The sequence below is a fragment of the Phalaenopsis equestris genome, unplaced genomic scaffold, assembly GCF_001263595.1.
Source record: "Phalaenopsis equestris unplaced genomic scaffold, ASM126359v1 Scaffold000761, whole genome shotgun sequence".
NCBI lineage: Eukaryota > Viridiplantae > Streptophyta > Magnoliopsida > Asparagales > Orchidaceae > Phalaenopsis > Phalaenopsis equestris.
The window spans coordinates 3,771,375-3,786,304 of NW_018165201.1; the positions used below are offsets into that span (position 1 = coordinate 3,771,375).

Below are 14,930 nucleotides of genomic sequence, written 5' to 3' on the forward strand. Positions count from 1 at the left end.
ATCGACGGAACCACGAAGGGGGCTTCGGGCTTCAGATGGTTGAGCAGGTGAATTCGACACAATTTTCGCAGAGGAGTTCGGAACCAGACGCAAAGGGTTTTCACGCTGATTGAGAAGGATGGCGACTTGCGCTGAAGGAATTCGACATGCGAGAGGTTTCGCGAAGCAGCTCATACAAGGAGTTCGCGCGAAGGGTGAAGGAGCAGCTCGCGACCTGTTGGAGATCATAAAGGAAGTTCGCGAATCGCAACCACGGGAGTTTGCAAACCGTCGTGGTCGCGACGTGAGGGAGGAACCCATGCTTCACAAAGGAGCTCGCACGAGGAAGAAGCTCTCAGAAGGAGTTTCACACGAAGTTTCGTGCCGACGTGGGAATTCACGTTGGAGGCGTTCACGGGTTTTGGCGGATAGCTGTCACGGTTCGACGACAAAGGGCTGCGGCTATTTCAGGCGTCCCAGGAGCAGAAGCTGTTCGGCATGGGAGGTAGGTTCCTGGGCGGATGGAGCGACAAAGTAGTAGAATTGGAAGGGAGGATGTGGAAAGGGAAATTCACGCCAAAAAAAAAAAGTTTGCGGGAAAGGAAATTCAACGTCAATATATTCCAGAGATATTTCAGGACATAGAAAATGGGGAATCTGTTGCTGCACTCGGAAAAGAAAAGTGGGGGCTGCCCGATTGGAAGGAAATAAGTATTTGCCCTTTTGTGATATTCCAGGACGCGAAATTGCAGGCGCATGTTCCAGAATTGCAGGAGCTTTTCTAAAAGGCGGAGTTTTTCTAAGAAGAAAAGTAGAGCATTTTTTGAAGGCGAAACTTCTCTGGAATGAAAAATGAGCTTTTATAGAAAGCGAAAACAGAGATTTTCTGAGAATGAAAGCGGAGCTTTTCTGGGAGGAAAAATGAGCTTTTATGTAAAGCGGAGACAGAGCTTCTCATGAAGGAAATAAGAGCTTTTATTGGAAGTTTAAGTAAAATGATTTCTGGAAAAGTTTAATTAAGGGAAAGAATTTGTGGCCCAACTCACATTGGTGCATAAGAAACTCCATGATATATTTCTCCTAAGGGGCTGAATATTTGTCAAGGTGGAGATTTGTTAGACTTATGTATTTCTCCTAAGGGGCTGAATATTTGTCAAGGTGGAGATTTGTTAGACTTATGTATTTCTCCTAAGGGGCTGAATATTCGCCAGAGTTGAGATTTGTAGGTATGACTCATATACCATGAATGAGACAAATGCTGAAGCGGAGCGGAGCTCACAAACGTAGTGGAGAGGAATGATTTGTCAAACCGGGTGAGTTTCATTATGTGGGTTGGGGGTGCGGGTGCAACACCCCGCGTTTTGGTACATGGGCAATTTAAGTAATTACATTTTGTACTATATGGTTATATATATGTCATGTTTATAACCCTAGGTGAGTTTCAGAGTCTGAGATTCTGAATCTTGTATTCTGTACTATTTTCTGAATATTGAAAAGGAAGTCCCGCTCTTCTCCCGAGTATGTAGGCATCTTTGCCGAACCTTGTAAAATATGCGTGTTCTTCTGGATTTGAGTCGATTATTGTTTTTCACCCTAATTTTTCAACAACTTTAAAACTTTTTGACAACTCTTAACTCACTTTACATTTTGAGATGGTACTGCGACACGAAGGATAAAGAGACACCAAATGGTGTAGAAATCAACATCGGTGTCACAGAGTGGTACAAAAAATAAGCCATCATAATGTATAAAAATTGTGTCAATCAAATAGGGGTGCAAACAAGCGGAACAAGCGCAAGCCCTGGCTCGACTCGTGTTCGGCTCGTTAACAAATACGACTGTTCATATTCAACTTGTTTATATATATTTTTTAAAAAGTTCGTGTTCGGCTCGTTTGCTTGGCGAGCCGAACATGAGCTGTTCAAGAACAAAAAATCGTTTTGACAACTCTAGTTACACAACCGTATGAGAGTAAATATTAAGACGAGATTTAAATTTTATTATTTATATTAAAACATGATTCAAATGTAATTTAATATTTTTAGTTCTATTCATTTAAATAATAATTTTAATTGATTATAATTTTTGTAGCTTTGTAGTCAATTAAATTTTAAAAAAATACTATTCATCATATATATATATACATATATAATTATTTTGAGTTAAAACGAGCAGAACACGAATAAATTTTTGTCCGTGTTCAGCTCATTTATATGTCAAAACACAAAAAATTGTAAATTCGACTTATTAACTTAGCAAATGAATCGAACATAGACTTTTTAATAAGTCGAATATAAATTATTGAAAAATAAATATCTTTTTGACAGCCCTACAAATCAAAAGTGGTACACTTTTATATCATTTAGATTTTTTTATTATTAATAATTAGTTAATAATCAATAAAATTAAATTAAAGACAGAAAACTGTCCTCTCCTACTCGAAACCCTACCCGACATACCTCGCCCGTCGACCGATTCCGCCCAAAACCCTCGCCTTCGCGACCGAACACTCGCAATAGAAGTCGCCATTACAGTTGGGAAGGCAGCGAAGGGATCTAGCTCCGAAACTACTATCTTTCTCCTCTTATCCGAACCCTAGTAGCCATGGTAAGCCTTCAGTTTACCCGATACCTGTAAAACTTCCTTCCCCTGTATCAATTTCATCTCCTTAACGCCATACATATCATCGACAGCCGCAAGGTGATTACATTGAGCTTCATCGGAAACGCCATGGCTACCGACTTGATCATTTCGAGCGGAAGAGGGGGGGGTGGGGGGGTCCCTTGAAAGGCCTGCTTTTGCCCAAAGGGTTGATTTTTTTTTTTTTTTGTTCCTCATTGAAATATTTGTTTTCTTTTCTATCTTGCTAAATTTTTATTATTGTTATTTTTGCTTGTAGGCTCTTGGTATCAAAGGGAAAATGTTTGCGAAGAAGCGTTATGCTGAGAAGGCGCTGATGAAGAAAACGTAAGCACCATTTTGTAGGGCATTTACATACATACCACATAATTCCTATGCATTTACATATCTAATACCTAAGTTTTATACTAACTATACACTTTTTTCATGCATAGGTTCCTGACACCAAAGTGTTATAAATGTAAATATCTACTTATATGTAAATACAAATGAATTGTGCGGTATCTTTGTAAATTTCTGTTTTTTTTTTCTCTGCTAGAACTATTTTTCCTCTTATGCTCTGTTCTTGTTGAAATATACAGTCAGTTGATTATTATTGTGCAAATTCTTTATTTTTGAGTTTATGTTCGTCCATAAGCAATACTAAAGATTTGAAATTTAATTAATGAATAATACTTTCACCATCTGAATTTGAAGAATCAGCTATAGTTGTCCATGATTTCTTATTCAGATGGTTATGTTGTTTTAATAATGGAACTCAGAGATAAAGCTTGATACGTAATTTAGCCATGTCTGAGTTTTGAGTTAGTTAAATATTATATTCTGATAAATTATCAGTGGAGTTGTAATTTAAATTCAGGAAATTTGCATCTCACACCTAAACTTGCATATTTACATGCATAAGGCTTTGATACTTTAAACCCATGCATAAACCCATGCATGAAAAGGTGTATTTCACTTTTATAAAGTGGTAATAGTGCTATTTTTGTTGTGATTTTAATGATTTGACTGCTACGTGTGTAAATATAAAATTTCAGGTGTGAGATATGCAAATGTCCCTTTAAATTATTGTCTCAAGTTTTTTTTTGCCTCAGTGTATTTTTATTTCAACATTGCTTGCTATAAATGTCAATCAAGTTAAATTGAAAAAATAGGTGTTAAATATTACTCAAAGTAATTATGCTTGTGGCAGGCAGTTTAAGTTAACATCAAATTTCTTTTTCTTTGCCCATATCTCAACTTCAGTGGGTTTATGAAGGGCATCTTTTGGGTCTGTTTGGTAAAAGATTTGTAAATTCTGAAATCCAGAATTTCTATATTTCTCTAATACCAAGATTTAGTAAATGTGGGATTTAAGGCAAAAGTTAGAGAAATTTGATTTACTAAATACATGATTTAAAAGTTGTCATTTTTTTGTGTGTGACAAGATTTAAGGGGTGTTTGGCTGCACTTAGGATTTAAGTTAAGTAGGTTTACTAAATTCGATAAATCTGGATTTGTTAAATCCATAATTATGTTTGGTATTATTTAAGTTAAATCCATTTAAGTTCATAAGAAATGTTTGGCATATTATGTCAGGATTTAACACAGGGAGATAAGACGCAAGCGATTCTCTTAAATCCACCCCCCGGATTGGACTTAGTAAATCCGGATTTAGGTTATGCCATAGGAATTTTTAGATGTAATAGACAGAAGGATTTATCGACCCTGAAATTGTGTGTGGTGGATTTATGTGAAATCAACACAGTCATCTATCTAAAAATAGGCTACTAAACACCGCCTTTAGGCTAAATCCAACTTAAATCTATTAACAGACACCCCCTTAGTCCAACACCTGAAAGCCCTAGAGGATCAAATATTCAATTATCATTTCACTTCTTCTATCATATTTCACTTTTAGTTGCTGGTTTACTACTTAGTCTAAACTCTTCCACATTCTCTTCTAAAAGAAAACTTTTGACCACCAAAATTATTGTTGTTTCGAATTCTTGCTGAACTAACGCGGGTTTACAATGAGTTTACTTAGGCTACTCAGGTTGGCTAGTTCTCTAAATTGTTAAAATTCAGTCAAGAATAAGTTAAATAATTTCCACTTTGATTCAACCAAATTGAGCCAAACTTAAATTCTATTTGAGTTCATGTTGCTTATTGAATTCAAGTTCAATCAGTTTGAAATCTTAGAGAATAAGTAAGATAAATCGTTGGAAGATTTACATAGTACCACTCATTTCCTATGCATTTGCATTCATAATGCCTAAACTTAAAATTTTATATAAATATCATTATGTCACTTTTTAAAAGTTTAAATGGTGGTATTTTTCATTTGATATAAAAGTTTTGGTGGTATAAATGTAAAGAAAAATTTTGGTGTTAGATATATAAATACATAGGAAATTGGTGTACTTGCTCAAAGATCAACTAGTGGTTATAACTGCCATCAAGTAAAATTATCACTAACATGTACAACTTTATCATCTAGTTTTGGAGATGTTTATCTTAAGTATAATGATGATTGGTTTATGTAAATTAATGTTTCTTTTAATGCACTACAACAAATTTCATTTAAAAAATATATTTTATTGCGTGCGCACACACACACAAACGTAAAATATGTTTCAAGTGTTTTTAAAAACAGTTGCATCAATTTCATATGTTTTAATTTAAATGAAAACATTAAAAAAAATATAAATAAAAAAAAATAAAAGTTATCCCAAATGGTCCCTTAAGTTTTTAGTATCGAATAAAGATCCAGACTTCACTATTAGTCTTAAGGGGACACGTGGTCGTATTTTGCCCTACATTTAAGCTTAACTTGTTTGTTTTTTGCTTGGTTCAAGCTCGCCTTATGTTTTATTATATTCGAAAACCATATGTTCTTTGTGTTTTTTTTTTTTTTTGCTTTCAGCTTGTAAGGTTCATGTCCGACTCAAATTTTGTATTCATGAACATGCAAATATTCAAATTCTTAATGAGCTAAAGTAGATAGAACATGTTTTTTGTGTAATTGTTTATGACTCAGTTAAGAAAAACTGCTCGAAATATCTGTTTAAGCTTGAGAGCAAGCTGGACATGCGATTCATGAACGATGAGTTTTTTTTACACTCTCAATTAGTTGTATAACATTTAGTGTCCATCATAAATATGTAAATATTTAATTGGCTATAATATCTATGTACTGTTTCAAGGTTTTTGCAACTTTGCTGGTGTTTTTTTCACCTTTATTCATTTTTTAAAAAAACTTTTGCAAAAAAAAAAAAAAAAAAAAATCATTTTCTTTGTGAAATTTGCAGGCTCGCTATGCACGATGAGTCGACAACTAGGCGAAAGGTTGATGATAACGTTCAAGATGGGGCCATTATTCCTGCTTATCTTTTGGACCGCGATACCACTACCCGAGCCAAAGTAAATTAACAATTTCAGAATATTAATTGTTTGTTAATGCTCGCATCATGCATATTATATGGCCACAAAACACTTATTTAATGTTTTGTCTTTTCTGCCCAGGTTTTGAGCAATACAATTAAGCAAAAGAGGAAGGAGAAAGCTGGCAAATGGGAAGTCCCATTACCAAAAGTATGTTTTTCTTGGATATAGTATCCATATTTAATTTATGGGAAGTCCTATTACCAAAAGTATGTTTTTCTTAGTTATAGCATCCATATTTAATTTATTATACTATTAGTTTGCCGTTGAGGTTCGTGTTTAAAAGTTTTCAACGAATTTAATTGCTGGGAAATTTACGCATCTGTTACATATTTCTTATGCATTTACATATCTCACACCTAACTTTCATATTTACATATATATCACTTTAGTGCCTTAAACCTATGCAATTTCACCTTTAAAAAGTGGTTATAGTGCTATTATTGATGTGAAATTGAAGATTTGAATACTATGTGTGTAAATATGAAAGTTTAAATGTGAGATATGTAAATACATATTAATTGCGTGCTATGTATGTAAATGTCGTTTAATTGTTCTATCATACACATTTTGATGTTTGTATGTTTGTGAGCATGCAATTTCATACAAAATTTGTCTCACACAGACATGTAATTTATATTTTTATATTTTTTTGGCATCTCCATTTGATAACTTCTTGCTTACCAGGTAAGGCCTGTTGCTGAAGATGAAATGTTTAAAGTACTACGATCTGGCAAGCGTAAAAGTAAGAATTTTTAGTTTTTTTTATATGTCAAAAAATTTCCGATGAAAAACTACATTTTCATAAATCAGAATCAATGCTTCAAAGCCTGTAGTGATCTTTAATGAAATTTCAATTTTTTATGTTCCATCTATGACAATATATTTGTTAGTATGCCATCAAAATCTGTTAATTTATATGACCATACTTATGGGTGCCGCGTACCCCGGTCTGTTGGTTGACATCCTCGGTATAAGACCTTTTAGGTAGGGGGTTCGAATCCCCACTGGCGACGTGAGCCTTAAGGAGGTGGTGCTCGAATTGTTAGGCACATTAGGAGTGGTTGGAGGCTCGAATGCTAGCCTCTGGCTTTTTCTTAAAAAAAAAAAGACCTTACTTACGGATTTAAAGTGAAAAGCAAACTTTATAGGTTGAATTTAATAAATCGATGGCAAGAAAGGTTTCAAGTGTTGCCGTGCCCTTCTAAATTTGGGGTTAATATTATAGATTGAACCATCTGAGTTTTATTTTTATCAATACATGAGATTTAAGTGCTAGATATGGTAATACCCTTTAATTATAATTGGATCATTTTCATTCACGTCACCCAATTCCTATTTATTTACATATCTAACTCCTAAACTTTATTTTTTACATTCATTCCACCCAAATATTTCATATCACATAAAAAATACCGCCATTTTAACTTTTAAAAAGTGAAATGCACCTTTTCATGCTTAGGTAAGGTAGTATGCATGAAAAAAATGAAGTTTAGCTGTTAGATATGTAAATATGTAAGAATTGAGCGGTATGTATGTAAATCTTCCATTGTAATAATACTTATCTTTTTTTTTTTTTAATGAAATCCATAGTTTCGTTTCCAATGCCATACATGATAGGAGAAAAGTACATTGTTACCCATGGCCTACTAAACACTACACCATAGCCTTTTAGGGTTTAACTTCAAAATAGTATCCAAAATTTCTCCAGTTTAGTCCCTCAACTTTGCAAAATTGCACCAAAATGATTCCTCAGGAACGAACTTCCTTCAACTTCAATGTCATTTTTGCAAATGATGTTGGGATTTTAAACTCAAAGTAAGGAGAAGGCGAGAAGAACTTAATGAAATTCCAACAATTCTTAGGCTGTTTATGAATCTTTATTTATTGTGGCATTTACATACATACCACCCATTTCTAACACATAAACTTCACTTCTTTACATTTATGCCCTCCAAAATCTTTCATATAACATAAAAAAATACCGCTGTTTTAACTTTTAATAAATGAAGTGCACCTTTGCATGCATAGGCAAGATGGTATGTATGTAAAAAAAATGAGGTTTAGGTGTTATATGTGTAAATACATAGGAATTGAGTATGTAAATCATCCAATATTTATTCTTAGAATTCTGTAACTTTCTTTTATCCATTTAATCCTATGCTGCATTTGATACAAATACTAATTTTCTTTTGGTAAATTTTTTTGAGTTTTTATCCCTGTTGTTCCATTGTTCATCTAAAATGAGTTTCAACTCGCTAAATTTTGTGGTGCAGCAAAGCAATGGAAGAGAATGGTCACGAAAGCCACATTTGTAGGACCCGGTTTCACGAGAAAGCCGCCGAAATATGAGCGATTTATTCGTCCGAGCGGTTTGCGGTTCACGAAAGCTCATGTGACTCACCCTGAACTAAAATGTACTTTCAATCTCGAAATAATTGGAGTCAAGAAAAATCCTAATGGTCCTATGTACACCTCATTGGGTGTCATAACCAGAGGAACTGTCATTGAGGTATATACCTTTTTCTGGGAAAATTTACATACAGACCCTTCAATTCTTATGTATTCGCATATCTAACTCCTAAATTTCAAATTTTTTGCATGCATAACGCCTTTTTTATTCATGAAAAAGTTATTTCACATTTTAAAAGTTAAAAATGGTGGTACTTTTGATGTGATATGAAAGATGTCAGTGTTATAAATGTAAAAAACAGTAAAGTATAGCTGTTAGATATGTTGATAAATCAGAATTGGGTGGTCTCTATGTAAATGCCCCCTTTTTTTGAAGATTTACATGCATACCAATTAATGTGTTTACATATCTAACACCTAAACTTCAATTTTTACAAACATGCCATCTTAACTTTGCATGAAAAGGTGTATTTCATTATTAAAAGTTAAAATAATGTTATTTTTTATGTGATACGAAATATTTGGATGTTATAAATGTAAAAATTGGAGTTTAGGCGCTAGATATGTAAATGCCTTTTTTTTTTAATTTATATATATATTTGCATATATTGTGCTGTGATTTAATCAGGAGGATGTTGTGTTAAATAAATATAAATTTCATAAGTTTTAGTCATATAAACACATAAGGATTCAATGATATTTATGTCTATCCTCTATTTTTTTTTCAATTTTTCTTGGAGTATGTACTGACTAATAATCAAATTAACAGGTGAATGTGAGCGAGCTTGGACTGGTCACTCCTGCAGGAAAAGTAGTGTGGGGTAAGCACCATCGTCTCCTTTCAATTTTTCATTTCCTATGTATTTACATTTCTAACATCGAAAGTTTGATAGTTATATCTATAACACTTTTGCGCTAAAACCTATAAATGAGATGTTGTATTTCACCTTTAAAATTTTAGGAAATTTACATACAAACTGCACAATTCTTATGTATTTACATATCTATACATGTACATGAAAATGCATATTTTACTTCTCAAAAGATAGCGATGCTGGTACTTTTGATTAGATGTAAAAGATCTGTGTGGTATGCACCTAAATATGAATGTTTATAATTTATATGAAAACATTCATATTTATGAAAACTAACAAAGCTTTTGTGACGGAAAGTTTAAATTTAAGAAAATATTCTTTACCATTAAAATGAGTATATGTATTGTGAAGAAATTAAAATCATTTGAAAATAAATATGAAAACTATTTTGTGTCAAATATGAGCAATCCTATTCTTTACCATTTTTCGAGTGTATAAAGAATATTGATTATTCTAGAGTTTGATACATAATTTTGTGGTTAGCCTGGAAAGATACCGGCTGCCTCTTCAGAGCTCCCACTTCTCTCTCACCTGAGGGCTAACAATCTCGCACCAGTTTCCAATCAACTGAATCAAATTGAAGATTTTAATTTGTCACCTAAAATCTCCAATTCTGCATCCAACAAAGTATATTTCCCAATTTATTTGCACCCAATTTCATGAATAAAATACTCTCTCATGAAATCAAATGTGATTCTCCTCATGCTATAGAAATCATAGCTCTTTCGGAACATATGTTTCTCAACACATTTTAACATTTCATTTGGTCAGTTCGAAAGGTAAATAAAGTTCAGAGTTCAAATCATCACAATTTATCGACATTAAGAACCATATAAAAGAAAATCAATTCTTCACAAAACCATATCTCAAAGTAGGAAGAAGTATAAATAAGACTACTCAGAATTCATGAGAAGGGTACGATAAAATACGGATTTCATATATAAAAATATGTTTACTAAACAAAAGAAATAAAAGAAACAACTTATCTCACAATTCATCCCAAACAAATCCCTAGAGGTTTTCTCCAAGCCTTTCTCTTTATACAAGCACTCTCAAATTCTCTCTTAGATGTAAAAAATTTGCAATAAATATAAGCTTCCATCCACTTGTAAACACTATTTTTTCCACTTTTTATTTCCGTCTCTGCTACTTTTCAAACATTCGTATGAGTGACAAAAATGAGGATATTTTGTGATTCTTATTTTAGTATTGGTTTGGAGTTGTCTTTGAGAATTGATGAAAAATGAAAGATGGTAAATTGGACCGTTATTTATTTATGGATGGTTCGTAGTTGCAAAATATTTTAGATGAGCTCTTCACAGTACTACCAGAAGTCCCACTCATAGGACTTTTATCACTGGCATTAAGTATAATAAATTAGAAAATAAAGATCCAATTTTTATATTCTTACATATCTAAACATTTAAACTTTAATATTTACATATATAATATTCAAATTGTAATTTCACAAAATAATATCATTATTATTAAAATTTTAACCTTGAATTATATCATTTCATGCATAAATAAAGATTATAAATATAAATATGTGATATACGTAAATGGATAAGAGTTATATGACATATACATGTAAATCTTTCTTTATAATTTGATGGGTACTTGGAAGGATGGCGTTTTTCAACTGAAGGCTAGAAGAAATAACTTGCCCTGTTCTTGAATTTACTTTTTGGATGCACCTGAGAACTCTAAAATCCATCTCATATCCATAATATTCATTCTAACATCGAAAGTTTGATATTTATATCTATAACACTTTTTGTGCTAAAACCTATGAATGAGATGTTGTATTTCACCTTTAAAATTTTAGGAAAATTTACATACAAACTGCACGATTCTTATGTATTTACATATCTACACATGTATGTGAAAATACATATTTTACTTTTCAAAAGATAGCAATGCTGGTACTTTTGATTAGATGTAATAGATTCGAGTGGTATGCACCTAAATATGAATGTTTAGGTGTTAGATATGTGAATACATAAGAATTGTGTGATATATATGTAAATGCCCCCAAAAGCTAGTTAGTGGTATTTTTTATGTAATCTCAAAAATTTAAGTGAAATTTATGTAAATATGGAAGTTTTGGTTTTATATATGTAAATATATAAGAATTGTGTGGTATGTATGCAAGTAAAAGCCCTTTTTTTTTGTTGCATGTTGATTATTGCAAGGTAATCCAAAAGAGACCTCATTTTGAAGCTGAATTTGTACGGAGAACTCGATCGATTTATCGTTTTTTTTTTCTCGATCGCTCATTCTATAAACATAATTTTGCGAGCTGATTGTCTGTATCAAACCCAGGTAAATATGCACAAGTGACCAATAATCCAGAGAATGATGGCTGCATCAATGGTGTTCTTCTTGTCTGAGGTATAGAGATGTTGCAGAAAGAAACAGTTCTGAAACTCATGCCTTTTTAACTTTTGCTTTATTTCAGTTTTGTTTTCTAGTCTGATTCAGTTCTGTTGGGTTTGTATTTCTCTCTTGTAGTGATCATATTGATTCAGATTTAGTATTGATATGTTGGAAAATGATTACTTTGATTAAGTTTGCTTATTATTTCTTTTTCTTTTTGGGATGATTGCATGCAGACCACCCGAAATATTGATATTTACAAATTAACCGCCCGGGTGATTTTTTTGAACTACTGAATTGATGTATTTATGTGTGCCACGATTAAACTATTGAGATTTTGATACAAATGAAAAATAAGGATCAGGTTTTAACCATGACTTTTGATGTTTGAGTGAAATTTGAGAAATAGAATGGTGGTGTTTTTTATGTTATATCAAAGGTTTGGGCGGTATAAATGTAAAAAAAAGAAAAAAAAAGGTAATATTTTGGTGATAGTTTTGTATGAAAATGCACAAAAATGTTTTTTTTGAACTTGTGGGGCCCATGCTTGGTTTATAACACTGGTCATTGAAGTAGAGACATCCATTTACCTATAATATTATGAGAGATTTGTAAACATTCCACTCAATTCATATGGATTTATGTATCTAACCTCTTTGAGTTTTACTTGTCATCTTATATATGTATGAAAATGTGTATTGCGCCAACGCTGTCAGTAATGTGAACTTCTTTGATCATGTCAATAGTAAAGGAATATTTATGTTAATTTAGTTTGGTTTAAAGTTTAAACTATTATGAAATTAAGATGGGAGGGGTGAGGAAAAAATATTCCGTCCCGACGAGCAGTCTGGACGGTCAATTACAGGTGCTACATCAACCGCCGATGTAGTGTATGGCGACATGACACACGGTGGTTGTCCGTCCAGACTAGCAATCCGGTCGTCTGGATGGTCAATTACAGGCATTCATGTATGTAATATAATTTTTTATGTATTTCTTTATCTAACATCTAAAATTTCTTTTTTTCTATATAAATAACACTCAATTTTTTATTTATTACATAGAAATATTATAATTATTAAAAAAGTTGAAATTTATGATACCAAAGAGTTATTAATGTAAATATGAAATTTTTAGTGTTAGATATATAAATAACTAAGAATTGTTTTGTATAATAACAGCTAAATATCAATTACAGGTTTTTTTTCTAAACCCTAAATATCAACTTAGTGAGATATTGATAGGTTTGAAAAGTGTTCGATAATTGAAAAAAAAACTATTTATTTTTGCCAAAATCTCCAAAATATTATAAATGGTGGTTAATACATCCTATAAAATGTATTTTAATCAAGTACAAATCTCGATGCACATTAGGACCAATATCTCTAAATATTTAATTGCTTACACTCTAATTCAAATTGTGCCGTCAATAAGACAGGCCAACTGACATCACAGGCGGTTCAGATTGAGACAAATATTTTGGGGTCGATTGATCTTCAAATATGACAATTTTGTAGTTGAATCAAGTGTTTGGACTAGATAAATGAATTCAATAAATTCAAAATCATTTAATTATGACATCATTATTGTATCATGAGATCAAAGAGATTACTTTAGGTCGTTTGACTGAGCGACCTATATTCATGTAAAATTTACGGAGGATGTCACTCACAAAATTTATAAATAGACCATTTTCTTTTTTAAGAAGGATTAGGACTTGAAGAAGTAGGTTGAACCCCAAGCTTTGCCACTGTATGACCACCGTTGTCACGCTACCACCAACGTTGCCACTAGACTGTTGTTGCTTATTTGTCGTTGGCGTTGCTGCCACTATCATCGGGTAGTTGTCACCACTGCCCTTGGACCACTATTGCTTAGCCTCCACTAGATTGTCGTTGCATGGCTGTCGCCATCACTATTAGACCATTGTTGGCCAACCACCGACGACACAGCTTGATCGCCGATGCTTGACCACCACTGTTGCCACCGTCGAACCACCGTTGGCTAGCCTTTGCCGCCTTCGAACTATCACTGCTTGACCACCATCATCACCACTATCAGACCATTGTTGCTTGGTTATCGCCATAGTCATTCCATCGTTGCTCAACCATTATCGTTATGCCCACCAACAATATTTTCATCACCAGGCCAATGTAGAGTCACCATCACCGTGTGAGGCCCCTAAAGTTAGCTCACCACCGTCTCACTATCCCGTCGTCCCCCGACTAGTATCACTGCCACCATCAGATTGTCATCATCTAACCACCACCATCATGCCGAACCACCTTCGTCGGGCTGCCATCACTGGACCACCAACTCTATCCCGGACCACTGTTTTTGGGTTGTCATCGCCATAAGAACACAGTCGCATGACTGATGTCGAGCCAATGATACCATCATTACATCTTGCCGTTGTCAGGCTATCGTAGCTGAGATATGACCATCACTGTTGGATCATATCGTTCGACTATCGCTATGTTGGAAAAACTGACATCGAATAATCACCTTTGTTCTGGTACATTGTTGCCATCATCGGTTCATTATCTCTCAGTTGTTTGAATGCTAAATTATCATCTCTTGACCACCGTTATGCTAGGTCATTGTGGCCCGATTACCACTACTATTGTAATGCACCATCATTGTCATCGGATCGTCATCTCTCTGCCTCTGTTGCCATCACGATGCACATTCATTGTCAACTTACCATTATCAAATCATCATTCTTTGGCTATCACTACTAATATTGCTAGATCACTATTACCCAGCGAACACCACCTTCGGTGATGTTGAATCCTAATCGCCATACACAACCAATACTATTAGTGTTCCTTTGTCATAGTTGAGTGTCACTTTCCCAAAATTTTCTCTAACCCCTCCAAAAAAGTTAAGTTTATTTCTCCTACTATTATAATATTCCTTTTATGTTATACAAGGGCTAACAAAGTCTTGTAACTTACATATTAAGAATGGAATCATTTCAATTAGGCTAAGATTCATTATATATTTATTTTTGGGTTTTCCATGTAAAAATCTTGATGTCTCTTATATTAGTTCTTATTTTATGAGTGTGCTGGATTTTCATACAATATTAAGACTTTAATATAATCATTAAATTACTTTTTAAAATTTTAATGATTTGTAGGCACACATATAATTATGCAGAAGTATGTATTTACTCATAACCTAGTGGTTGAGGGTGTAGTAAATATAAGTTTTTTGTCA

General features: G+C 33.3%; 1 protein-coding gene across 1 annotated transcript; it reads left to right on the top strand.

Annotated features, from left to right (window-relative positions):
- The first annotated feature begins 2,387 nt into the window (after positions 1 to 2,387).
- On the top strand, positions 2,388 to 12,020 carry LOC110030919 (ribosome biogenesis protein NSA2 homolog). The gene is given in 10 exon segments (XM_020733907.1): positions 2,388 to 2,586; positions 2,673 to 2,760; positions 2,763 to 2,788; positions 2,879 to 2,946; positions 5,910 to 6,021; positions 6,124 to 6,192; positions 6,730 to 6,787; positions 8,319 to 8,554; positions 9,224 to 9,275; positions 11,655 to 12,020. Coding segments are annotated over 10 exon segments (780 nt in total). The 5' UTR covers positions 2,388 to 2,583; the 3' UTR covers positions 11,723 to 12,020.
- The last annotated feature ends 2,910 nt before the right edge of the window (positions 12,021 to 14,930 follow it).